Genomic DNA, 27,475 nt, shown 5'->3' on the forward strand with positions numbered 1-27,475 from the left:
ATCTTTCTCCGTCCCTATCCAAATAAAAAAAAAACATCATCTATATAGCGTCTCCAGATGGGAATCTGGTCAAAAAATGGCTGAATATTTTCTCGAGAAAGGAGGTGCCGCTCCCACCCCCCCAGATACAGGTTGGCATAAGGGGGGGCACATTTGGTCCCCATAGCCACCCCCTGCATCTGGAGGTAGTGGGAGCCACCAAACAGAAAAATATTGTTGGTTAAAATAAATTGAAGCAAAGTCAAAATTAATGTGTGGTATTCCAATGCGCCATCGCCGCCCTTGGAAATAAAGCCCTCCACAACTCGAACACCCAGCCCATGGTGGATGGAGTTGCAGAGGGCCTCAACACCGAGGGCAACGAGCCAAGCCCCTTCAGGAATTGAAATCCCATCCAGCACCCTCAACAAATCGAGATTATCCTGCAGGCAGTAAGCTAGTCGTTGAGCGCCACACATTCATTTTGACTTTGCTTCAATTTATTTTAACCAACAATATTTTTCTGTTTGGTGGCTCCCACTACCTTCAGATGCAGAGGGTGGCTATAGGGACCAAAGGTGAGAAAATAATAAATCTGAGGATCATTTAAGGCAGATATTTCATCTTAAAATTTTGCCTTCTCAGTTTCCTCCCAACCTGGCAGATTGATATAGAGGACGAGGCCGGAACTTTAGTTTAATGGTCGGGGGCGTGGAACGGAGGATTACTCCGCCTCCTCACTAAAATTACTAAGCAGCCCATTCTCTGTCCTTGGCCCCTGTCGGCCCCTGTCGGCCCCTGTTGCTGAACTGATAGGGGCCCGGGGAACTTTTATTCAATAGCTGGATACCACAGTCCTTGAGATTACTGTGCGTATGTCCACACATATTTTAATTGTCTCCTCTCTGCCATGGGGCCCTATGCTGAACTGATGGTGGGGTCTCAGTACAGGAAGGCCAGGTCTAACCCCCCCTACCCCCATTGACAGCCCTGTTTGTGATCACTGAAAAACAAAGGCAGTGGGCCACCTTCAGATAGAGCTCAGTAATTACAGGAACCTGATAGACAAATATGCTGACAGAGATTTGTACATTCACAGGTAGAGTGATCATTTAAATCTAATAAAAAAAAAAAGCCATGCCCCGGGTGTAAGCATTATGTTTGGAGACATGATCTGTCATCACAGCTACATTCCATATACAGATCTCAGTTCATATTTTATATAATGTATCGTTTTTTTCCATCATGTTGAATAAATCTTCTGATGGGCCTGAACTGCCACCATATTTTATGAAGCATTTAGTATTGTAATCATTATGATGGGCACACCATCTACTAAGCACGAGGGACACCTTCCATCATTACAGGTTACAATGTAGCAGTCTATAACATGACATCATCTTTCATCTCCATTCAATCAGAAAAAAGTGGTCTGCAAAAAAAACAGTCTGATGTTCTTCTGTACATGTCATGTTTGGGATGATATTGATAACATCTTGTTTTACTTCATTATAGACACTGTAGAAATTCGTAAATCCTGGTCTGAAACTATTCAAGGTATGTAAGGCGGGGGGGTCCAGTTTATAGGATGGAGTGATGCTGATATTATCTTGTTCTATCTAGAAATGGAACATACCTTGTTCTCCTCTTAAATTGTAGGAGGATCTACCAGAACACCCAGATTCTTCTCCACCATTGACTCCCCAGCTGCTCTCTTTCTAAAATGTATGATTAAAAAGTCTATGGGGTTGACTTACTAAAGGCAAATAGACTGTGAACTTTGCAAAGCAAGTGCCATTGCTCCAGAGCTTAGTAAATGAGGTAAAGCTTCACTTTGCAAAGAGTACCCAATTACAGATAGCCGAGATCGAACACAGGAAGCAAACAGGAGACCTTCTCATGCCATAAGTGCTGGTAGAGATGATGGGTCCTAAAGTCCTTCTCCTGCCATAAGTGCTGGTAGAGATGATGGGTCCTAAAGACCTTCTCCTGCCATAAGTGCTGGTGGAGAGGCAAACAGATTGTGCACTTTGCAAAGTGCAGTTGCTCCAGAGCTTAGTAAATGAGCAAAAGCTCCACTGACTTTCATCATCCAATCACGTGCAAGTAAAAAATGTTTTTTTTTTTTTTTTTTCCTTGCACGTGATTGGATGATGAAAGTCAGCAGAGCTTTTGCTCATTTACTAAGCTCTGGAGCAACTGCACTTTGCAAAGTGCACAATCAATTTGCCTTTAGTAAATCAACCCCTATGGAACCAACAGCAGGAGAAGGGCTCTAGGACCCAGAATCTCTATCAGACCTTATGGTAGGAGAAGGACTTGAGGACCCAAACTTTCTACCAGCATGTCACATGGGCCTACATAAGGAAGTCTGTTAGTGGCTGCAGTTGCTGGTTGATCTTCGGGCCCTTCAGTGCATTATCTCCATAATATTCCAGTTTCCGTGTCTCCTGTTACCGACCCAGCTTGTCCTTGACCTGTCTTCTATTTGCTTCATGTGTTTGATTTTGGATATCCACCCGACCACGCGTGCTCTGAAATCCATCTGGCTTTTGACTTTGGCTATCTATCTGACCACATCTGCTCTGCTACCCACCCAACTCATGACCTAGGCTTCCTGCTGACCACTCTCCAATCTTAGCATTATCCAAATTCTACAACACCCCTCATGGGTTCCACCTGTCAGCTGATTCTACGCCAGCACATTAGCTGTACTCTGGAACCCCCCTGAGGGTGAAAGCAGGAGAGTTCAGGCCCAAAGTAGCACTGGTCACCTGCTTGACTGTGTGCAGGTGGTTCCAGAGTACAGCTGATGTCCTGGCGTAGAATCAGCAGACAGGTGGTGCCCGTAAGGTGTTGCAGGACTCGGCTGAGAATAGAGAGTGGCCAGCAGCAGAGCTGGACTTACCATTGGGCTTGACTGGGCTCAAGCCCATGGGCCCCGCCCAATAGGGGGCCCCGCAGGCCCCCCTGAGATACACAGCCGAGTGTACTCGGCTTGGCTCCGCTCATAGTCACGCCCTATGATGGACATAACACAGGGACTGAGCGTGACTGTGAGCCAAGTCGAGTAGACTCGGGACTGTGAGAGGAGGCTGAGAGCCTCTGCTGAGAGGACCTGAGAGCTGAGTATCTTGGCGGCACCATTTTTAAACTTCAAGGCTGTAAATGGATGGGCAAGGCTGCAGATGGACACTGATTGGGCTGCATTGATGGGCATTTAAATATAAGTTTTTCATCTTAAACTTCCCTCCTAAAAGTTTTTTTCCTTAAAATTCCCTCCTAAATTTGGGGTGCGTGTTATACGTCGATAAATACGGTAATGTATAGAAGGTAGGGCCCAAAAGTGACTCAAGCCCAGGGGCCCCCACCACCCTAAGTCCTGCCCTGGCCAGCAGGAAGCCTAGGTCATGATGCAGGTAGGTAGCAGAGCAAACGTGGTCAGGTCACTAGCCGAGGTCAAAAGCCAGGTGGATTTTAGAGCAGACATGACCAGGTGGATAGCCGAGATCGAACACAGGAAGCAAACCGGAGACCTTCTCCTGCCATAAGTGCTGGTAGAGATGCTGGGTCCTAAAGTCCTTCTCCTGCCATAAGTGCTGGTGGAGACACTGGTTCCTAGAGCCCTTCTCCTGCTGTTCGTTCCCTGACACTTTGATCCATGAGAACACCCAGATACTTCTCCATCATTGACTTGCCCAGCTGTTGTTCTCCTAGAATGTATGCATATTAGGTATATGATCTACCAGAACACCCTGATTATTCTCCACCATTGACACCTTCAACTGCTCTCCCTCTAAAAATGTATGTTTAATACATCTATTACCTACAAGTTTAGCACTACCACCAAAGGAGCCACTGATGAATGTTTGATTCTTCACCCTGCCTCTCAACCCCAAGAATGGCTTCAACCCCGCTGGCACACCTGCTTGGTAATATTAGTGTGAGACCCGGCAATAGAGAAAAACACAGTAATGACAATCCATAACATATATTTACCATAGCCCTGCATCCTGTCCCTTCACTAGCTGTAATAACAATAGCGACTCACACATAATATTAATTAACCACTCAGGAAGTTTACTAAAGTGGTTATTAAACACAATGAACAATGGGTCTAAATACAAACAATAAAGGACAGTTGGCGACAATTGGCATGGAATATGAAAACTGTGGATTCAAAAAACACTGTAGTGAGTATACGTAGACAGGTGTACAGTGGGACAAGTGTTCAATATTCTCCAAGACCTTTATTAAAAACTTTCCCACTGAAGCTTCAATACACACACCAAATCCTAATATGATGTTTCTCACATTCAATAATACAGTGCAATATATAACCTGTACTCAAGCGCTCCCCCTAGGTTGTAATTCAATGTTCACATTACAAAGTAGAACCGTGATGCTTTGGAAAAGATGATAAAAGTTCCTTGACTCCGGATATCTTCAGCTAGCCTGTAGTGTAAACTGCAGTATTTGTAATCCAACGGGGAAACAGAGAGAAAGCAAACTGTAGAATAAATGATTGATTGATAAACGTGTAACTCAAGAAATATGGCACTTGTAACTTCCTCATTATGTTTGAGTGTAATACAATACTGACTTTACAACACAGGGAATAACAAACCCCAGGGTTCAGCTGTATGTGGCCTGTGAATGAATAAATAGAATCACCTTTGTGGGACTACAAGTCTCACCAGCAGTCTGTAAATAACTCAAACAGCAAACACTGCACCTTTACTGAAATGGGCAGGTGCCTTCTCACCACAATAGACTCAGAGGCTTGTGAGGCTCTGTCCGGACTCCCCCCCTTGATGTCTTAGTCTGATGAAAATATGGCGCCGCCGCGCTGTACCGCTCCTCCGGATGGCTGAGATGCAGGAAACTTCCAGATGTCCTGGCGTGGCACACCGATCCGCTTGCTGAGCTGGCAGGGCAGTACTCTGAAGTCTCTCAGAGGCTGATGATCCTGCTCTGCGCCTTGTAGGCTGCAGCCTTCTGGTCACACACACACAGACCTCCCTGCTGGTTGTTGAATGGCGTCCCAAGTGGCCAAAAGATGGCCACACTGTTCCTTTTATCTGTTTACCCAGAAGGCTGTTCTGGGACTTGGCATTGTGGGTCCAGTAGTTCCCAAACTGAGTTAATAACATGAGTCACTTCCTCATCAAACTATATATCCCACAATGCATAACTGTTTGCCTCATAAATGTAAGAAAAATCCTGATAAAGTTTCACTAGAGGGAGCCAAACCCTTACTTAAGCCTTAATCTCTAGGCTTACCTGTAGGTCCAAGAAATATCTCCTAAACTGTGCAAACCGTGTATTTGCCGAAAGACAGACACCGCTGTCTACGCGATGTGCCACGAGTGGCGGCTCTCGTGCGCATGCGCGGGAGCGACGTCATCGCGGCTTCGCCGAATGACAGCGGCGGACCAGCGTGACCCACCGAGAAGATGGATGCGCCGGACTAAAGGGGACAGCGGTGACTTCGCTGGCTCCTGTGTCAGGTAAGTGACACATAATGGACTACGATGCGATGCGATGCGATGCGATGCATAGTAGTCCATTATGCTTTACCTTTGCAGGGAATGAAAGAGGAAGTAAACCCATCAGGGTTACATTACACTACACACCAAGGAGACTGGGAAGATCCTCTGGGGTGTAGAAGCCACCTGCCCAGGAACCAGATCATTGACATGAGTGTCAATACTGTGAGATAGCAATACACATTAATATTGCAAACATTTAGTGTTGTCTGACACTGGTTGTTTCAAGAAAATGTTTTTGTTTTTCCCTAGATTACTACAAAAGTGCTAAAGCGCTAAAGAACATCGCATCTTGTTTTGCACAGTGGAAATGGGGAACGACAAACAATTTCCTCTATCAATGCAAAAGTGAGCACATGTTTGACATTGTAACAAAGAAACCTTCCATGAATCAGAAACTGCTTATTTATCACCAGAAGATATGATTCATAATTCTAGATGGTGTATTGACCCTCCTCCCTCAACCTTCCAGTCTCCAACTGCAGTAAGGTCAGAAGGCTGCATGGCGGCTAAGTGGTTAGCACTCCTGCCTGGCAGCAATGGAGTTGTCGGATTAAATTCCAACCATGTGTCAGGAAAGACATCTGCGAAGTGCAGCTGAGGTCTCCAGGCGCATACCTGTGCACATGCGCCAATCCAGAACAACCAGAACAAGCACAAATGTCTCAGTAGACGCGCACGTTTGTGAGTGTGCGCGCACCTGTTGCCAGAACGGCCGCCAGTTAGCCTAGTTAAACGGAGTTTCAGCGATGTACTGGTTGCTGCTTGGTCTACAGCAGGGGTCTCAAACATGGCGGCCCTCCAGCTGTTGCAAAACTACAAGTCCCATCATGCCTCTGCCTGTGGGAGTCATGCTTAAAACTGTCAGCCTTGCAATGCCTCATGGGACTTGTAGTTTCGCAACAACAAAAAAAAATACAGCTTCAAAAAACTTGCATTGTATTTGTACTTTCCTGGCATTTTAGGGCTTCAAGAAATGAGATTGGCTGTCAGCACATCAGGATTGATCAATTTCATATATATATTATATATGTATATATATATATATATATATATTTTGATATATAATAAAATCAAATGTATTCATGCATGTAGGCCAAAATATATTTCTTTCATAAAAATAAAAAATCTGTGTATATTATTAAGTCTGTGTGAAATTTATAGAGTCTACAACTATGGTATGTGTATATATATATATGTACCATAGTACCATAGTTGTAGACTCTATAACTTTCACACAGACTTAATAATATACACAGATTTTTTATTTTTATGAAAGAAATATATTTTGGCCTACATGCATGAATACATTTGATTTTATTGGATATGTTTTATGACAGAATGTAGAAAATGTTTTTTTTTTTTTCATTTTTTGTTCTTTTTCATTTATGTAGCAAAAAGTTAAAGTAGCACAGTGCTGAATAGCAAAAAAAAAAAAAAAAAAAGGCCTGGTCATGAAGGGGATAAAATTTTCTGGGGGGGGTCAAGTGGTTAAATTATTTGACTTTACTTTGTGTGTGCTGTAATTATTTTCATTGATTTTATTTCCCAGATAAAATCCCAGAAACCTGCGACCTCTTTTATAAAAAGAAGATCAGTCTGATCGACGCCGGGTTGGAAATTAATTCTCCGTACCCGTTGGTGTTGCCTCCTCATCGCAAAGTGGATCTGATTTTGTCTTTTGACTTCAGTCAAGGAGATCCGTTCCAGGTAACCACATTTTATGTTCATTTCGCTGCAACTTGACTGAGAGTAAACATAAGTGATGAAACGATCAGCGAATGAGCCGAACTGCCCCGGGTTTGATTCAATCGTCGTTCGGCAAAGTTCATAGCAGTTTGGAGGCAGAACCCAAAACCCCCAAGGAAAATCAGTGGGAGCCAAACCTCTCACACTAAAAGTGACAATTTTCTGGGCTTATTGGGCAAGAAGGTGTAAAAAAAATAATAAAAAAATTAGCCTGACATGGCCCAGGGGTGCATGTACAGTACCAATAAAAATGAAAAATTATATTTATCCAGGAGAAGTGATTCTTAAAGCTAAACAATAAAAATGTCCAATTCCTTGTAATGGAAACACACTTGTTGGTTATCGGCATTCCTTTCCTCACCCGCTGTCACAGCATGAGGAGAGGAGAGGCAGTAACCGGCAAGTGTTAAAGGGGACATCTACACTGATAAACAGGGCAGTGATCATCAGTGTCCTGATTATCAGTGCAGCCCCAACAGTGCCCATCAGTGCCGTCTCATCATTGCCCATCAGTGCCATCTTATCAGTGCCCATCAGTGCCGTCTCATCAGTACCCATTACTGCCGCATCAGTGCCCATCAGTGCAGCCTCATCAGCGCACATCAGAGAAGGAGAAAAGTTACCTGTTTGCAAAAACAAATTAACAGAGACCAAGCAAAACGTTTTGTTTTGATCTGTTTTCTTTAAAAATGGACGGTCTTTCTTGTTTAGCAAAAAATAAAACAAAAAACAGTAAAACCAAAATAAAGCTCTATTTGTGTGATAAAATGTCATATGGGTGATGTGTTGCATGACTGTGCAATTGTCATTCAAAGTGTGATAGCCCTGAAAGATGAAAATTGGCCAGGGCAGGGATGGAGGTAAAAGTGCCCAGTAGGCAAGTGGTTAAATAACATGCCTGAGGGGTAGCTGGGAAGGGGGGGGGGGGGGCATCTCTGTAATGGACAGAAAGCGCTGCAGCAGCACTGGCATTTACAAAGGAAAAAGTGTTAAAATTGCCAGCAAATGACATTTCATTGCCGGCCCTTCTAAAGGTCTGCTATGTATTTTGGGGGACATTTGGGGGAGTCTGTGAGCCATGAAATGCCTTTTGCCAACAATTTAAACTGTAAATGTTTTATTTCTTTTTTTTTGTAAACGTCTGGATTTTTTGGGGTTTCCATGCAGAAAAAAAAAAAAAGTGTGAGATCCCAACGGAAATCCCTACCAGACCTTTTAATCCCAGCATACTAGTGTTCCTCCCTTTCCTAAACCATACCAGCACATATGCCCTCAAGATGAAGGGATCCCGTGCTGATGAGGACAAGGGCCTGTCCCCCACAACCCTGCAGGCAGGGGGCTTATCAGAATATTGAACCCCCCTTTTAATAAGGAGAGGCCCGGATACTGCTCATCCCATGTGAATACGTATAGGGTCACCCTATATGTAAGACACCCAATGCCCTTCAAAAAATAAAGGTCCCTTGCTGTAGATCCATCATCAGTCATGATGCCCCTGGTTTGCAAAAATAACCCAGGTGGGCCTGCACACACAACTGATCGCCGACTCCATGACCTCATTGCCCAAATATAGTCAATGGTCATATCTGAGTGTTGCTATGTCATTGCTATCCCCACTCCTTCATTTACTTGGCTGGGATTCCTCAGTGACGTTAGTGGTTACATAGCTAGTAAGGTTGAATAAAGACACCAGTCCATCCTGTTAAACCTGAGTGAGTGTGGGTAGGTGCGTGTCTACAATTATCCCTATTTAAGGTATCTATATAGCGCTGTCAATTTATGCAATGCTCCACACATACATCGCACACTCAGATCGGTCCCTACCCTCAGGGCACTCACAATCCAAGGTCCCCCAACTCACATGCATATACTAGCGGCCAATTTTGAATAGAAGCCAATTAACCTACCTGCATGTCTTTGGCGTGTGGGAGGAAACCAGAGTACTTGGAAGAAACCCACGCAGGCACAGGGAGAACATGCAAACTCCAGGCAGGTAGTGTGGTTGTTGGGATTCAAACCAGCGACCCTTTTTACTGCTAGGCGAGAGTGCTAACCACTACACCACTGTGCCGCCCAGGGATTCAGCAGGACCCATTGCTTCCTCAGGAACTGTGACAGAACCGTCTAGCTCCCAGCATGGGTGCTTCCATCAGTATACAGCTTCCTCCAGTCTAGGCCCATGAACCAGGTATCATAGCTGAATATTGGACCCAAAGACTAGATAACACTGGCTTAGGTGCTAACTGGAATTGGAACTCCCTTTACACATACTTTATACCCGCCAGGAGGGCATTCCGCTTTTGGGCATATTAGCATGAAAATGCAAATTGTAAAGAGTAATGAACTGCTAACATAAACGTAAATTCAGCACCTACCCTGATTTTCCAGGAGCCTGATGGTGACTACCAGAGTTAGGGAGAGCTTACATAATTCCTCAGGGTGCAGGTTACTAGGCATGGCGGGTGATGAACAAGAAAGTCAGGTGCCAGTCACTTTTATGCTTAAACAAAATAGAAGTTTATTTCTCAAACAGGAAAAATGTGGGGGAGAGGGGATAGGGCTCAAGACACCCTTAGTAGTGATCGGCAACAGGCAGATTGTCAGACTTCTTAGACAAAAATAGGTGAGATAGGGTAGACAGCAGTACAGGAAAAAGAGCCTTTGAGCTGAACCAGCACATCTGTACTTTATAGGATGTGTAACTGAACATACACATGTAGCGGCGGCTCCTGAATAGCACGTGTTATGCGTTTTTTCAAAGTTAAACTTTGCCTAAACTGCAGTTTGGTTTAGGTCTAATTGTGTAAATTGGACCTCTGCATCAGTTTGTCTGGACTGTGAGATGTTCAGCCTGGCCACAGGGGGCGTCTTCTTGCAGGCATGGAACTATGGTCTGGTCAGGTGCTTAAGCTACTCTCTCTCTCTCTGAGCCAGGTCAGTGGGAGTGGCGCTCTCGCTGTCCTTTCTGGGAGAGGGTATTTAAGATGCGGACGTCACGAGGTTCGGGGTCCCGGTCCATTATGATATGCTGACTTCATGATCCTGGTTCTCCTGACCAGCCCCCAGGAAGGCCATGACCTGGGGTGTGGATCCACCCAACTTTAATGTCTCGGGGCTGGCTAGCCCAAGGCAAGGAAACTAAAGGAGGATTCTGAGGTAGTTGGGTGCCGTCTCCGGTTCGGGAGAGACAGAGGGGATCTTCAAGCATTCCAGGGGAGGACTCTTTAGAAGAACACCACGTACGGGTTGGTTTTCTGAACAAGAGCCTGGAAGGGCTGAAGTAACTGAGAGAATCCAGTCTTATGGATATCGCCAAGCAGGCTGAAAGATTCAGGTATCCTACAAGTGTTTCAAGTTTGGTTTACCTACATGTTCTACAACAACGTCTGTGGCAGACACATTATATTGTACATTCTACAACAATGTCTGTGGCAGAGACTTGTTCCTGAGTAAGCACCTTGTTGGCTGGTAGAGCTTGTGAGAGAGGGGACTGTCCAACCTGATTGATCATCCAGCTGCGAATGGCTATTCTCTGGATGCAGTCAAAGTAAGCAAGTTCTTCAATGTTTTTGACTTAGACACTAAAAGTACCTGAACTTCCTTTTCCAACCCTCTGATCCCAAGTTGAAAGACTGTTCAATTTACTGAGTTTTGCAAATAAAATCCATTCAAGTGGATCTGTTGTCAGTCTCGAGTTACTGGGCTATTTACTACGGGACATCCCTTAGACGTGCCACAAGGAGAACGGAAGATAACGGTAAGCCCAAAAATAACCAGCAGCTCCTACGTGCTACACACAGATTCCCTTGGATGAGTTCTCTCTTGAAGTTCTCCCAGACACTTTATAGCCTCCAGCTCATGAAGAGTCCCCTCTGGTGCTTCTTTAGAACTCAATTCCTGTCAGAATAGTTTCCAGATTTTTAGAAGGCTTTCCTCAACAGAAACTTGAACACCGCAGCTGGGATGAGTAACGAGAGGGCGTAACGTCCGCCCGAGGGGAGGGGCCGCCAGCGCTACAGCACACCGCACCGACGAACAAGAAGCAGGACATGGCTTGGAGCGGGGAGGTGAGAGATCCCAGCCCAGCCATGCGGGAGCCCACGGGGCAGTAGCTCGGTGCGGTGTTGCAGTATTCAACAGTCCCTGGAACAGACTATTCCCTGACCCTCACAGCTCTTCGGTTCGCCCCCCTCCCGTTCCTCTGTACAGCGGATTCCCTCGTCTAAACATCCGGACTACGGAGGTATCCGGGGGTGTTTCTATATGCGGAACTAATAAGAACCAGCAGGAGACACAGCAGAGAAAAGGACGGTAACTTTATTAACATCACAATGTCTCGGCAGAGTAATATATATGTATATAGGGGAACGGCAATCAATGTGAAAATGGAGACAGCCTATGCTGGTAAGGGGAGTCTTGCATACATAGATGGTTAAAGTGTCTGATGTAAGGTGTGCACTCATGTGGATGGGTGTTCCCGCTCAGTATATTGCAACCTCAAGTGTTCCAGAGGGAAGTTTTTGCATGATCGGATAAACCATATACAGGACTGAAGTCTTTTTACATATGTCTATGTCGTATGCTGCTTGGTATATTTTGAGTCAGGAACTCAGAAGGCAATGTCTTAAGACAGTGGTGGATCCGCTGGGTAGATATATTATTATCGCTGTAAGATAAAACTGAATAATATATTACAGACTATCTCAAAAACTGCATGCGATTTGCGAATTGCATATGAGGAACAACACGCTAGAAAAGTCGCATGGTTTTAAAAAATTAAGGCGATAAATATATATTGACAAGGAGAGTCGGTATAGACACGCGGAGGAAGCTGCTGAGGGGTCACCTTTATCCTGTTGATATTGTACCTGCTGAGAGAAGTATCCCCACTTGTGAGCAACATTGATTGCAGAATCAGTTTATATAGATTAGAGCACGGATATATTTTTTTCTCCTCCCTTGCGCTTTTTGTTTCTCCCCCGGCACGCATGGAGTTAACCAGATAAGTAAATCTGATTTAAAGAATCATAGGAAAGAAGATATAGCAAGGAGGAATAAACTGTAACAGGACTGTATCGCTACCACACATTTTTAGGCCTAAACGTATGGCTCGATATATCTGGGGTAGGAAATTTAAAGGTACAGCCCTAAGATATTGAAAGATCCGTGGGATAGATACGCAGTGTTTCAGGAGACAAATTGAATAATATAAGATAGACTATCTCAATGATACATGACAGTGTATATATTAAACAGCACGTTGAAAAGTCGCATGAGCTAATCCCGGGATTTGTTATCAGATCAATGTGTATTTTCCCCCAGACTTTTTTTTTATATATACTTTTTTCCTTTTTTTCCTATGTGGTATACGTTTGAATAAGGCTTGGAGGCCAACTCTTACAGCCTGTCTGTTAGTTCTCCCTGCACTAGGCTTGGTACATCAAGATGGTATGGTGCTAAAGACACCGGATAACAACATATTTGTGCGATTTTTCGCCCCCCAGGTTCCACAGGCCTCTGCCTAGGGAAGGGTTGGTATACCCAGAGGTTCCCCTCGGTCTGAGCAAAACACCTCCCAGGATACATATTTATACCATTAGAGGGGGGAATAACTTTGGGAAGCTGTTAAAGTAAAAATAACGGGGTGCAGTATTAATCTACTGAGAGAGGAAGCCAGCTGCGAGGGACCCCTGGGCAGTTTTCCAGTGGAACACAGGCATATAGTAGGAGGAAAGCTGGGAACCCCTAAGCAGAATTGGGGAGCAAGAGATAAATAGGATAAATTAGCCACATAGAAGGCGATTCGCAGGAGGAAGCGACCTCAATGAGGATTCAGGACTAAAGGGAAACACTTACCGGGGTGCGCGGTTCCATATAAGGTTGAAATAGATTGGAATATGAGTAAATTAGCGAACAAGATGGCGAAAAGTGGAGCCTCACGAAATTTAAAAGATAAGAGCCATGATACGACTATTCAACAATATATGACACAAGGAGCAAGCCCCAAAGAATCTGGATCGGACAAAAGGCAACCAGCCATCTCAGATTATAAGAAGGGAGCAGGCAAATACAAGGGCGGAGGAGCACAGCAGGACAGTGAGGACACAACAACACATAGCGAATGGGAGAGCAGTAAAATGGAAGAATTAAGGACAGAAGATCTCCCCCCCTCAAAAGGAGAAATGGCGGAGATGCTCTTAAAATTAGAGAATGCAATCAAAACAGATATTAGGGGACTTCGAGAAGATTTAGGAGGACTATTAGAGAGAGTAGAAGCTACAGAAAATCGGATCGACCTCCAAGCCATAGAGCTAAACAAAGTTTCAGATCAATTAAAAATATTACAACTAACACAAAGGAATACGCTCTATAAATTGGAAGACCAGGAGAACAGAAGCAGAAGGCAAAACTTGAAGCTCCGCTCGATCCCAGGAACTAAAGGTGAAGACTTAAGATCAATACTAAATAGCATTCTATCCCCTTGGTGGGGAAATGAGACGGGAGCCCCCCTAAGGATTGATAGAATTCATAGAATTGGCAAAGCAAGATCTGGAGATTTGGACAGACCGAGAGATATAATTGTGCGGTTCACATTTTTTGATGAAAAAGAGGCAATATGGAAAAAGTTAAGGGGAAAAACCCCACTTGTTTATGAAGGTAGAGAAATACAGATATTTCCGGACATGGCACCCGAGACGCTTTCAAGGAAAAAACTTCTGAAACCCCTGTTAGTTGAATTGCAAGCCCATAATATTAAATACAGATGGGGCTTTCCTGCTGGCTTAATAGGGAACAAAGATGGTAAATCGGCAAAGTTGAGTTTCCCGGAAGATCTGGAAGATTTCTGCGAGAAATTGGGAATACGCCCGCCTGCACTCCCAGGCTGGCAAGATGAAATGATTGGCTCAATGTAGGGGGGGGAAAGGGTTCGGGAAAAGGAAGAGGGGTGAAGGGGTAGGAAAGAAAGGAAGGTATAAATTAAAACAAGGATGTGGAATTTAATACCTCCCGTCTTAGGGGAAGAAGCGGGAGAGGCGCAGGCGAAAAAAGCCCCAAACCCTCATAACAAATAGATTAGGAGATGGTAGGGGTATGTACGACCATTAACCTAACAAGGGCCGATAATAGGCCATTGGGGTCGGGAGGAGGGGGGAGGAGGAGGGTTGGGGCGGGGAGTCAGGGTGGGGGGGAAGGAGGGGGGAGGTGGGAGGGTGTAAGGTTAGGGAAGGGAAGTAAAGTGGAAAGAGGGGCTAGGGAGGAAAGAGAAAGAAAAATAATGTGGACCACCCAAATAAACATGAGACAAAGTACCTTTGCAGGGCTGGGGAGCTTTAGGACAAATAGATGGGCAATAGTAAAACAGATGGCTTGAAATTTATGTCCTATAACGTTAAGGGCATGAATACCCCAACAAAACGCCATAAGATCTTAGCAGAGCTGAAACGGTATGAGGCCGACGTTGTATCTTTCCAGGAGACCCATATCTCCCTGGCATCAAACATAAGGCTGTACTCTAGCAACTTCCCGGTCTGGTATTATAGCGATACCATATCGGCTAGAAGTAGAGGGGTAGCGATAGGGTTCTCTAAAAGCACAAGATTTCAATTAAGTGAAAAAATGTGCGATGCAGAGGGAAGATATCTGTTCCTAAAGGGTACTCTAGAGGAATTGGAATGTACTTTAGTAAATATATATGCCCCCAATAGCAATCCAATCAGTTTTTTAAACAAGACATTAAATAAACTTATGAATTTTAAAACAGGTTATGTAATTATGATGGGAGATATGAACTTCGGCCTCAATCCGGAAGTAGACAGTTCATCGGAGGTAAAGAAGGGGAGAAGCTCTGCACATAAAAATTTACTACAAAAGCTGTACAACAATCAATTAGTAGATATATGGAGAGTAAAGAATCCTCTGGTACGCGACTATTCCTTTTATTCTACAGTCCATGGGACGTACTCACGTATAGACTATATTTTCATAGACCATGGGCTGTTGGAATATGTGACGGACACGGGGATAGAAGTTATGACCCTCTCGGACCATGCTCCGGTAAAACTATGCTTGAATATTTCAAGGATAGGGAGGAAAACCTCTACATGGCGGTTGAATGAAGAGTTGCTGCTTGGGGAGGAGGATAGAATAAAAATTGCGAGTGAGATCGAACAATATTTTATACAGAGGGAATTAAAAGACATACGTTGTGGGATGCACATAAGGCCTATATAAGGGGAATTCTGATAGCGATGGGATCTAAAAAGAAAAAAATGAGAGCTGAGAAAATCAACAATTTAATGAGAGAGATACACCTCTTGGAACAGGACCATAAAAAAAGTAGGTCACAAAAAGATCTGGTACTTAAAAAGTTATTAACGGCAAGGATGGTGCTGAAGGACCTTCTAGACCAAGAAGCTAGGATGGTGTTTAAAGGGTTGGCCAAGGAACAGTATATATGGGGGGATAAACCAAGTAAGTTTCTAGCGAGAATGTTAAAAAAGAAAAAAGGGAAAAATTTTATTGGGGTAATTAAGAATAAAAATGGAAAAATGTTCCACACCACTAAAGATATAGCAGAAATCTTTAGATTATATTTCGAGGGGATATTCTCAGATAGAAAGATAGGTGCAAAAAACAGAGAGAAAGAGAAGAAGATTAGGGAATTTCTGGGAAAAACTATATTAACTAAAATTACCCCCACTGAAAGGGAGATGCTCGAAAGGCCAGTCTCGGAAGAAGAAATAGTCAGAGCACTACTAAAATCAGCTACAGGAAAATCCCCGGGACCAGACGGTTTTACAACATTTTATTACAAAACATTTAGAGAGGCCCTTGTCCCCCAAATGTGCCGGTATATGAATGGGTTGGGAGAAGAGTATGGAATGAATAGGGAAGATTTAATGGCAACAATTACACTAATCCAGAAAGAAGGCAAAGATCCCATACAGTGTACCAGCTACAGGCCGATTTCGCTGTTAAACGCAGATACAAAACTCTATGCTAAAGTACTTGCAGAGCGAATGAAGGATTTAATGACAACACTGGTTCACCCAGATCAGACAGGATTCATAGGTGGTCGGGAGGGGAAGGACAACGGAATAAAGACACTTCTCCTACTCCAGAAGATGCGACAGGGTGGAACCCCCAGTCTGCTTCTGTCACTGGACGCACAGAAAGCCTTCGACAGAGTAGACTGGGGGTTTATGTTTAAGACACTGGAGAAGATGGGGTTAGGACTAAAGATGATACAGAGGGTGAAGGTATTGTACGATCATCCAAAGACATGTATAAAAGTTAAGGGTGTGTATCAGAGTCTTTTGAGATGGAGAGGGGTACAAGGCAGGGTTGCCCACTTTCGCCCCTCCTATTTGTACTCTCTTTGGAACCACTTTTAGCGGCAATAAGGGGAGACCCTGGAATAGAGGGGGTGAAAGTGGGAAAAGTTGAATACAAATGTTCCGCTTTTGCGGACGATATATTATTGTATTTAAGCAACCCAAAGACATCTATGCCAGAATTATTAAAAGGAGGAGCGAACTGAATTATTTAGGGATAAAACTATCAAAAACAGAAAGGAAAATGTACCGCTGTAACTACATCCCGTTATTAGATGAGATACAGGCAGAATGTAAAAGGTGTAGCTATAGACCACTATCGTGGTTGGGGAGAATAAATTCATTAAAGATGATAATATTCCCTAAGATCTTATATAGGTTCCAGATGCTCCCAATACCTCTGTCCAATGTATACTTGTCGAAATTAAAAACCATCCTAATGAAATTTGTCTGGAAAAATAAAAAAGCTAGGGTGGCCTTTGCGACACTTCGACAACCAAAAAATAGGGGTGGAGTGGCAATGCCAGACGTGCAGACTTATTATGAAGCAGTCGTAGTGTCCAGAGTGAGTGAATGGAGTATAAGGGATAACACGGAGAAAAGATGGGTGAGATTGGAACACGAATTATGTAAAACAAAATTGGATAAGCAAATTTGGAACCCACCACATGAGAGAAGTGTATTTTTAGAAGGAAACAATATTACACGAAACACGTTGCGGATTTGGGACAAGATATATAGGCAATTTAATGGGAAATACAATTCACCACTTATAGCGTTAAAGCACAATAATTTTTTTCTACCAGGGTGTCAGGAGATAGGAGGAAATTGGGTCAAGGAAGAGGTAAAATTAAAAGATGTAATGAAAGGGGAGGGGATAGCACCATATCACGAGTTGGCACAAAAAAAAGAGATGATGATAATTGATGAGTGGAGGTACGCACAGCTTTCGAGTTTTATTAAAAAACTCCCCTCACAGATTAGAACAGCGGAAGATTTAACTCCTTTGGAACAGCTATGTACATTAAAAACGTCAAAGAAAATTGTATCGAGATGGTATAGAACGCTGTTGGAGGGAGTAGAGCTGGGGGTACCTGCGTACATCAAAAAATGGAGGAGGGAATTAGGGACACAACCAGATAACACAATATTAAGGAAAATATTTAAATTAGTGCATGGCTCAGCGGTAGATACTGGAACGGCGGAAATGAGTTACAAATGTATGACGAGATGGTACTACACCCCAGAGAGGAAAAGCAAATTTCAGCAGGATGGTGCCAGGGAATGTTGGCGGGGATGTAGAGAGTTGGGCACGATGACACATCTGTGGTGGAGTTGTCCAAAAATAAAATCGTACTGGAACCAAATCCTAGCCTTCATTAAAGAGATCACAAACAAAGATGTGAAAGCTGATCCCTGGGTAGTGTTATTCCATGGGACAAAAACTGGGCTCAGACAATATAAGGAATCGGTGATTCCCCACTTGCTGAATGCAGGTAAAAAATTAATACCGAAAAAATGGCAAGAGAAGGAGGCCCTGTCATTGTGGGAATGGGTGGATTCGGTAGAAAAAACCTATAAGATGGAGTGTTTGAGAGTGAGCTTGGAAGAGCGGAGTAGTACATCAATTACAGAGAAATGAAAGTGTTGGGTAGATTTTAGGAAGAAATGGCTCATATCAGAGGGGTTGAGAAAGCCCTAAAATAGGTGTAGATAAGATACAACAAGGTACAAACTAGATAGAAACTAAAAATTCTCATAGGGAAAAGAGGATAAGGTGGTCCACAGATAGGTAGGAGGGGGGGGGGGGGTTGAGGCAAGAATAAGAAGGGGGATAAGATGGGAGTGTGATACCGAGAGAGAGGATATGGTTATTATGCAAAGTTGTTGACCTGGTATTAACACTCTCAAAAAAAAAAAAAAAAACACTCGCCACTATGATGTGACTGCATGGAAGGGACGCTGAGCTGTAAGCTGAGGTGGTCCCATGGTTACTAAACTGATTTCACTGAGTGGAAAAAAAAAAAAAAGAAACTTGAACACCCGGTAAGGCCTTGGATAGGCCCAGCAGCCAAAAGAGACCACCTGGATAGGCCTCAGGCTTCAGGCCTAGCAGCCAGGAGCTGTCGTCCCCCCCCCCCCCACACACACACACACACACACCAAGGCCGCAGCCCTGGACGAGAAGACTAATCCTGATCACCTGACTTCTTCCAAAACAATAGCTTTTCCCAGCATGCATAGCAGCAAATATGATTGGCTGAGAAAGATATTTTTATCCATTTTTATTTGACCTGTCTGTCTGCCACGGTTGTCAGACAGACAGGGTGGTTCTATGACAGTCCAGGTAAAAGGCAGGCAGAGTTCAGGGAATAGTCCAATAAGGGCAGACAGATGAGGGGAATCAGGAATCAGGATCAGGAATTACACAGGTATCACTCTCTATCACAAGCATGCAAGTGAGTGTTTGGCTGACTTATAACAGGTTTGGTTTCCATACAGAAACTGGCCGCATTAATCACCTTGCAGGAGGACAGACAGACAAGGCGAGTGCCATAGCCAAAACCAGAATTCTGGAATGAGGAGCAGGAATGCTAGATACTCCCGAGACTTTCCGGGTCACAGGAAGAAGGGGAGGAGAGCAGATGTCTGTTGCTCCTGTCCCCTCCATCCGCCGGGGCCCACCGTGTCGGTCCCAGTCCTGCAGATGGGCAAGCGGAGGCGTAATACATGGCGAGGGGGGGATGCATGGGAGAGGGGCACCAGTACCTTGGTTGCATGGAAACAGTAGGGGAACAGCACAGCCTGTCAGATTTACCTACAATCCTGGTGGCCGCAGCCACCAGATTGTGTGTTAAACTCCCCACTGTCAGGTTGTATGGACCTGACAGCAAAAGGGTTTAAGAAGAACATTTTGTTGGCTTCCAATGAAATGTTTTTTTTTTTTATTTATTTATTTTTTTTTTAAAGGTGATTTTAAAATGTCTCAATCAAAAAAGGAGAACTTTAATTTTTAGAAATTCTCCGAGAGTCTTGCTAGCAGCCATTTTCAACTTTAATAGAAAAACATATTTCCTTAAATCCGGTCGTGTTTGATCATCGCTATTGGGGTACAGGGGAAATGTTGTAACAGAATTCATTCCTTTGTTCACTAGACGGTGAAAACAACAGCTGAATACTGTAAGGCGCACCAAATTCCCTTTCCGAAAAACACTGAAGAAAGTTATGAGGATCCTCCAACAAAAAGCTGCTACGTCTTTGAAGGAGATGGAAATGAGACGCCCGATGTGATGCACTTTCCTCTGTTCAACGCCCAGACTTGTGGAGGTGAGTTTACAGAGTAAAGTCCTGTAATACGTCTTGTGTATTCATGGAGTGGTCTCACTCTCTGTATTATGAGCTTGGTGGATGCCTAAAATAGAATTCAGGAATGAATACTTTGATATATGTAGAGTTACCCCCAAAGGCACCACTAGAAATATGCCCAGGGATCCTTTCCCCAATAGTTGCTCCACAGCCAGGCACACAATCAAAAGTCACTCTTTGGTCCAATGAATCAGTCTAGGGATTTTCTTTTTTGGTGCTTTTATTTTTGGATAACTTGGATGGGGTTAGGGAATTGGATGGAGTAATCTAAAAACAATTTTACAAATAGTGTAGAATGACACTTATGTTCTATAGAACTATAAACCAGTCGCAAACTTGAGGAGAGAAATTTTCCTCTGCTGGAGAGTCCAAGCAAAGTCCCTTCACTGGGAATTAAATAGACTAAGGTCTTCAGGACACCGGACACTATGTCCCCTTTACACACACAGAGGACTCTGACACCTGATGGATGGCCTCAGCCTACAGCCTCTAGGACAGTGATGGGGAACCTTTGCACCCCAGATGTTTTGGAGCTACATTTCCCATGATGCTCATGCACTCTGCAGTGTAGTTGAGCATCATCGGAAATGTAGTGCCAAGGTTCACCATCACTGATCTAGGATCTCTCTCCACTCCGTACTCCCAAATGTCTTTGGAAAATTGGTTGCCTCCCTCCAATATCCTTGTGGCACTTTCTCCCTGTGATACCAGACTAGATCCTCAGACAACAGTTTCTCAGTCAGCTCTCTGCAGCTTCCTGCAAAGCAGGCCTCCAGGTAACCAACCTGAGGCCTCGACACCCCACAGGCACATGTCAAGATGGCCTAAGGGAGCAAGCATCCCCCCCCCCCCTTAGACTAAGGGAAAAAAAACTCCACTGATCTCTGTCCCAGGGTATTTATACAGGCTCCTAGCTCACATCTGGGTAACCCTCCTCAAGGATTAGCCAGGGCTGTATGAATATTTAGCTGCTGATTAGGCTCTACCTGCCCAGTTATTTCCAGGAACATAGATCAGATCAAAGCAATCAACACGACCATGCTGGTTACAATGAGGCAAAACTAAATTTGTCTAATAATGAGCAGGAGCTCCATGGAGTACAGTGGTCATGAACTCATCTTAGCTTCTATCTAGGAGGGTGCTACTTATAATTGCATTGTTCTAACTTGGAATCTAACTATGTATATACCGTACCTGTGGGGTCCCTTTAGAAGTTAGACATCACTGTATAGATACAGTACCTCTATTAATATGATCACTACAAGCTTCTGGGCACCATGCTGAGAGGTAGACATGTGCATTTTGTTTCGTTCCGAATCGAAATTCAGATAAAATTTCTCTTCATTATTCGGAAAAAAAAAATATTTTATTCTATTCTGTTCTATTGTTTTTCTATTCTATTATTTTCTATTCTATTTTCATATTTTCTATCCGAATTATAATTTATTCTATACAAAATTAAAATTTCTGAAGATGGTTGTATGTGTATATATATATATATATATATATATATATATATATATATATATATATATATATATATATATATATATATATATATATATATATATACATATATATATATATATATATATATATATATATATATATATATATATATATATATATGTATATATATATATATACACACATACATACATATACATATATATATCAATTATATTTTATTCTATTAAATTCTAGTTTATTATCTTATTTTTTAATCAAATTTGAATTCATTCTATACAAAATTAAAATTTCTGAAGATGGCTTTCGAATTTCATATAGAATGAATTTGAATAGAATAGAAAATAATAGAATAAAAAAAAAAAAAAAGAATACACTAGAACTGAATAGAATAAAAAAAAAAAAAAAAAAAATATATATATATATATATATATATATATATATATATATATATATATATATACATCCAACCATCTTCCGAAATTTTAATTTTCTATAGAATGAATTCAAATTCGAATAGAATAGAAAAAATAGAAAATAATAGACTAGAAATACAATAGAACAGCATAGGATAAAATATATATTATAATATATTTTATTCTATGCTGTTCTATTGTTTTTCTAGTCTATTTTTTTTCTATTATTTTCTATTTTAATCTTTTCTATTCAAATTCAAATTTATTCTATACAAAATTTGTATTGAATGATGGCTTCCAAAATTCGAATATTGTATAGAATGCACATATACCATAATTTTCAGAAGATGGATATATATATATATGTATGTGTATATATATATATATATATATATATATATATATATATATATATATATATATATATATATATATATATATATATTATTTTCTGTTCTGTTGCTTTTCTATGCTATTCTTTTCTATTATTTTCTATTCAAATTTGATTTCATTCTATACGAAATTCAAATTTTGGAAAATGGTTATAGTTTACTTTTTCAAATACAGTCAAATTTTTTCGAATTTGATCTCTTTTTTCAAATTCGGACAATTTTTTTTTTTCGAATTTGAAAACGAAACAAATCCTTAAATGTAAATAATTTAAAGTGGTGTTCCGCTTAAAAAAAAATCTAATAAAAGTCAGCAGCTATACATACTGCAGCTGCTGACTTTTAATAATCGGACACTTACCTGTCTCAGGGTCCAGCGATGTGGGGGATCAGAGCCCTGCTCGTCTCCCCCTCCGCTCGGCGGCACCAGCATTTTAACTGTGTGGCTTCACAGCCGGGCACCCACTGCGCATGCGCGAGCCACTCTGACTGGCCGTGAAAACATCTGGGACTAGGGTTGCCCCCTTTTCTTCAAGTCAAACCCGAACAGTTTTGCGGCGCACAGCAATTTCTTTTTTATAGTATAAGCTATACATATATTTTGGTACTAAATAACATTTATAATAATGTGACGTTATTAACAAGAGTCCCCCTTTAAATCAGAGTCCACAGAGTTCCCCTTTTACCTCTGAACTTGGGGCCCCCCTTTTGCTTACAGTCCCTGCTGACAATGAAAGAGTTCTCTTTCACTGTAAGCAGGGACTCTGCAGACTCTGATATAAGGGAGAACTCTGGGGACGCTGACATAAGGGATGCTCTGTGAACCCTGATTTATGGGGGAACACTGAGTACTCTGATGTATGGAGAGGACTCTGCTGTGAGGGGAAACACTGGTGTAAAGGGTAAGTCTGATGTAAGGGGTGCTCTGAGAACCCTGATTTGACTTAGTGTACTCACTAAGAGGCAGGAGAGGGAAGGGGGGAGACTTCATTCAGAGACAGGGATAGATGGTGAGCTCACTCACCCCTTGGCAGTCAGAACCTCTCATTCAGATGGATCTGAGGCTGCTGGACTTCAAATTTCTGGCCCCAACTTTCCTTTTCTGAGGCACAGCGCCGGGGATTGGAGTGTGAGCAGACACAGAGGGGTAGGGATGGAGGTGAAGAGGTGCAGATCAAGCCCTCTCTCATCTCCCGTTTGTATGTGTTGGTGGGGGTGGTGGAGGGTATGGTTTGTTAGTGTTGGCTTGGGCAGTGTGAAAGAGAGTGTAACAGACACTCTCAGCAGTGAAAACTGCAGCCAGCAACCCTGTTGGGAAGTCATAGTCCAGTCTAAATAATGTGTCCGGGTTGCAGACAGTCCGAAACCTGGACACATGATTCAAACCCGAACTGTCCGGGTGAATCCTGGACAGGTGGCAACCCTATCTGGGACCTGTGATGTATCCCATATGATTGACAAAAGGGGGGAGAGGCAATCTCGCTTCCTGTGCAGAGGGAAGTGATGTCAGGAGCCCAGGCACCGAAGGAGACAGACTATGAGGGACCCCCTTAGCAACAGCCATTTAGAGGTGAGAATTTTTTTTTTCTCCAAATGTTTATTTTTTTTTATCTTTTAAGCACATTACTATTTTTTTTGGGGGGGGGTAGAACTTCACTTTAACTAAACAAATTTAGTTAAATAACGAACTGAAATGGAAAAAAACTATTTTTTTCATCCTGCACATGTCTACTGAGGGGCTGCCATGCTGCATTCTGAACACAGGAGTTTGGTCACTTGGCATGTGAGTCATTCTCTCAGCATTTTCTGATTGGATCAGGTGGAAAGATGGAGCAGTAACATCTCCAATTATTATTGTATTGGTGTGATTGGTCACCAAAAAGTGTCACGTAGTGTCCAATTTGTCCGCCAGCAATGTCGCAGTCCCGTTAGAAATCACTGATCGCCACCTTTGCTAGTAAAAATAAAAATGTCATAAAAATATGCCAAAGTTTATAGACATGATAACTTTTGCACAAACCAATCAATATACACTTATTGGGATTTTTTTTTTACCAAAAATATGTAAAAGAATACACTTGGGATAAATTTAGGAAGACATTTTTTTTTTTTACATTTTTTATTGGATATGTTTTATAGCAGAAAGTAAAAAATATTGTTTTGTTTTTTTCCACAATTGTCTGTATTTTTTGTTTATAGCGCAAAAAATAAAAATTAAAGCAGATTTGTCTGCCTCATTGTCACAATCCCGCTAAAAATTGCAGATCGCCACCATTACCAGCAAAAACAGTGAAAAAAATAAAATAAAAGCCCCTAAATCCATCCTGTAGTTTGTAATTTTTTTTTTATTTTTTTTACCAAAAGTATGTAGCATGATGAATAAATGTGTTTTTTTTTAATATATATTTTTGGGGATATGTGTTACAGCAGAAAGTAAAAAAAAAAATGTTTTTTTTTCCCACAATTGTCTGTTTTTTTTTTTTTTTTTTTGGTTAATAGCGCAAAAAATAAATTGGATATATGATTACATGATATTCATTTAAATAATTTTATTTAAAAAAAACCCGAACAAAGCCCACAATTATATTCCTTTTAAACAGATATTCCTTATTCCACATGCAGCTGATGATGTGGGAAGGAAGCCAAGTTCTCATGTCCCCAGGATGCTGTATATTATTTTCATAAATGAGTTTGGGGGTTTCCTTTTGAATTTTCATCAGACACATGAACTGTACTAAAGCGCAGTAATTAAGATGTTAATTCTTGTGAATGATAAATGTAATAATAAATAATAAATAATAATAAATAATAAATAAATAGCGGAGAAGGAATTTTATAAAAAAAAAAAAATGATAATTCAGACATTATTATTATTATTATTATTATATTATAGTCTTATACTGTTTCTTTTTCAGATTCTAAAGAAATAGCGATATTAGCCCAGAAGTATAAGACTCGTGTTCATTCCTATGACCAATCTATGGTGGGAAAACTGCTAGACATCGCCAAGAAAAATGTGGAGAGCAGCGAGGACCAGATAATAAAAAAAATACAACAATGTGTATGGAGGAGTAACAAGAGGGGTTGATGTCACAGGCATGACAGGCGTGGACCAATGAAAATGGCTGCAGTTTTGATAAAATTGAACGCCCTCCATTGTCCTTAATGACAGATTCCCGTTTGGGGAGATGTAAAACATAAGGGATACGTCCTAAGAAAATTTAACAAAGTTTTTTTTGACGTATCCCTTACGCCCGGATCCCCCTTCCACCGCTCTCACCGGCAATTACTTTGGTTAAATTTTTTTCCTGTGAAAAAGTGACATTTGCGGATTTATTCTGTACGTGTTATTAAAGGGGTTGTAAAGGTAATTTTTTTATTTTCTACATAGGTTCCTTTAAGCTAGTGCATTGTTGGTTCACTTATCTTTTCCTTCTATTTCCCTTCTAAATGTTTTTTTTCTTTGTTTTCTTTGTCTAAATTTCTCACTTCCTGTTTCACCCCAGTAAGCTGTTCAGTAAGCTGTTCTGGCTGACTAACCACCAGCTCGGATGATGGTGAGAAGTTTACTGAAGAGAAACAGGAAGTGAGATATTCAGACAAAGCAAAAAAAACATTTAGAAGGGAAATCAAAGGAAAAGGTAAGTGAACCAACAATGCACTAGCTTAAAGGAACCTATGTAGAAAATAAAAAATTTACCTTTACAACCCCTTTAAGTATAAATGTATTTTTTTTTTTCATTTTACTTCCTATTTCATTAATAGGCAGTATGGGAAAGTTCAAGGTATGAATGTATGACATCTCTTAAAAAAAAAAAAAAAAAATCTTTTATATTTTTTACATAAACTGTATTTCAATTTAATCTCACATTAACCCTTAGTTAATCCTCATCAACCCTAAATAAATATTCTCCCTCCCCTCTCTTCTTAGCTTTTTTTTACCATTTATATCTATTCTTTATTCATTTTTTTTTTTATTTGTTAATTTTTTTCAGTGTCACTTAAAAATGCACATTTTTTTAAAGAAAATGTCTTAAGCAAAAAAAGGGGGAAGAAGGAGAGAACGGACTATACCAGTACCTGAACAATATATAACAAACAATTCGTAATACATTTTTTATTTTATTGATACAAAGTCCACACTATACATATATAAAATTCATTTAAAAAAAACATATGTTCTAATATACTTTTGTAGTCAAAATCATAGATACTGGTTGACGCGTTTCGCCGATGGCTTCCTCAGAACCAGGTAAATATGACTATAGAACCTAGGAGAGCAGAGGTATATAAGTCAAACCCTTTAAGTATAGATTCTAAATATTACACTAAATGTAGATTATCAATAAATATCCCATCATAATTTTACTAAGAATCAGACTGACTTATATACATATAGCTCAAGTCAGGCCAGCCTAGAAAGGAGGCCCGTACTCTGGAGGAGGTGTATCACCCTTAGATAGAATTTAGGGGAGAAGTGGATAGTGCCTGTACAGCCCCATGATTTTTACTTCAAAAGTATATTAGAACATTTTTTTTTATTTTTTTATAAATTTTATGTACGTATAGTGTGGACTTTGTGTCAATAAAATTAAAAATGTATTACAAATTGTTTGTTATATCTTGTTCAGGCACCAGTATAGTCTGTTCTCTCCTTCTTCCCCCTTTTTTTGCTTATGCTATTTAGGGTGAGCTACCCCCTTAGCTTTTTTCATATATTTTAGATAAAGAAAATTTCACAAATTGTTTTTCTTTAAAGAAAATTTCTGTTTCGTCATTTGCGTATAAATAAGAATTTTCTTTTTAAACTGGACAAATTAAAGAATAAAATGTATACTCTTTATCTATTCTTGATTCATTTTAATTTAGTTTTTTTTGTATTTGTTAATTTTTTCAGTGTCACTTAAAAATGCATTTTTTTTTCTTTAAAGAAAATTTCTGTTTAGTCATTTGCGTATAAATAAGAATTTTCTTTTTAAACTGGACAAATGAAAGAATAAAATGTATACTCTTTATCTATTCTTGATTCATTTTAATTTAGTTTTTTTTGTTTTTGTTTTTTTCAGTTTCACTTAAATATGCAAATTGTTTTTCTTTAAAGAAAATTGGTGTTTATTCTAGGGCTGTTACTGATTAAAATTTTCGTGCTTGATTAATAGATTTTTTTTAATCGATTATTTGACAAATTTCGATTAATTATAACGCACATACAGATCCAACTCCTT

The 27,475-nt window shown here is 41.2% G+C and overlaps 1 protein-coding gene across 2 annotated transcripts in view; it reads left to right on the top strand.

Moving 5' to 3' along the window:
* LOC143957723 (cytosolic phospholipase A2 gamma-like) overlaps positions 1 to 25,869 on the top strand; it is a 204,947-nt gene extending 179,078 nt beyond the window's left edge. For both annotated transcript variants that reach the window (XM_077467424.1, XM_077467423.1), the window contains 5 exons: positions 1,495 to 1,536; positions 5,781 to 5,876; positions 7,081 to 7,238; positions 19,768 to 19,939; positions 25,166 to 25,869. In XM_077467424.1, coding sequence (XP_077323550.1) covers positions 1,495 to 1,536; positions 5,781 to 5,876; positions 7,081 to 7,238; positions 19,768 to 19,939; positions 25,166 to 25,338 — 641 coding nt within the window. In that variant the 3' untranslated portion in view covers positions 25,339 to 25,869. The remainder of the gene's footprint in view (positions 1 to 1,494; positions 1,537 to 5,780; positions 5,877 to 7,080; positions 7,239 to 19,767; positions 19,940 to 25,165) is intronic.
* The last annotated feature ends 1,606 nt before the right edge of the window (positions 25,870 to 27,475 follow it).

The sequence above is a fragment of the Lithobates pipiens genome, unplaced genomic scaffold (genome assembly GCF_037356315.1).
Source record: "Lithobates pipiens isolate NorthernLeopardFrog02 unplaced genomic scaffold, aLitPip1_a1.2 Scaffold_55, whole genome shotgun sequence".
Classification (NCBI taxonomy): domain Eukaryota; kingdom Metazoa; phylum Chordata; class Amphibia; order Anura; family Ranidae; genus Lithobates; species Lithobates pipiens.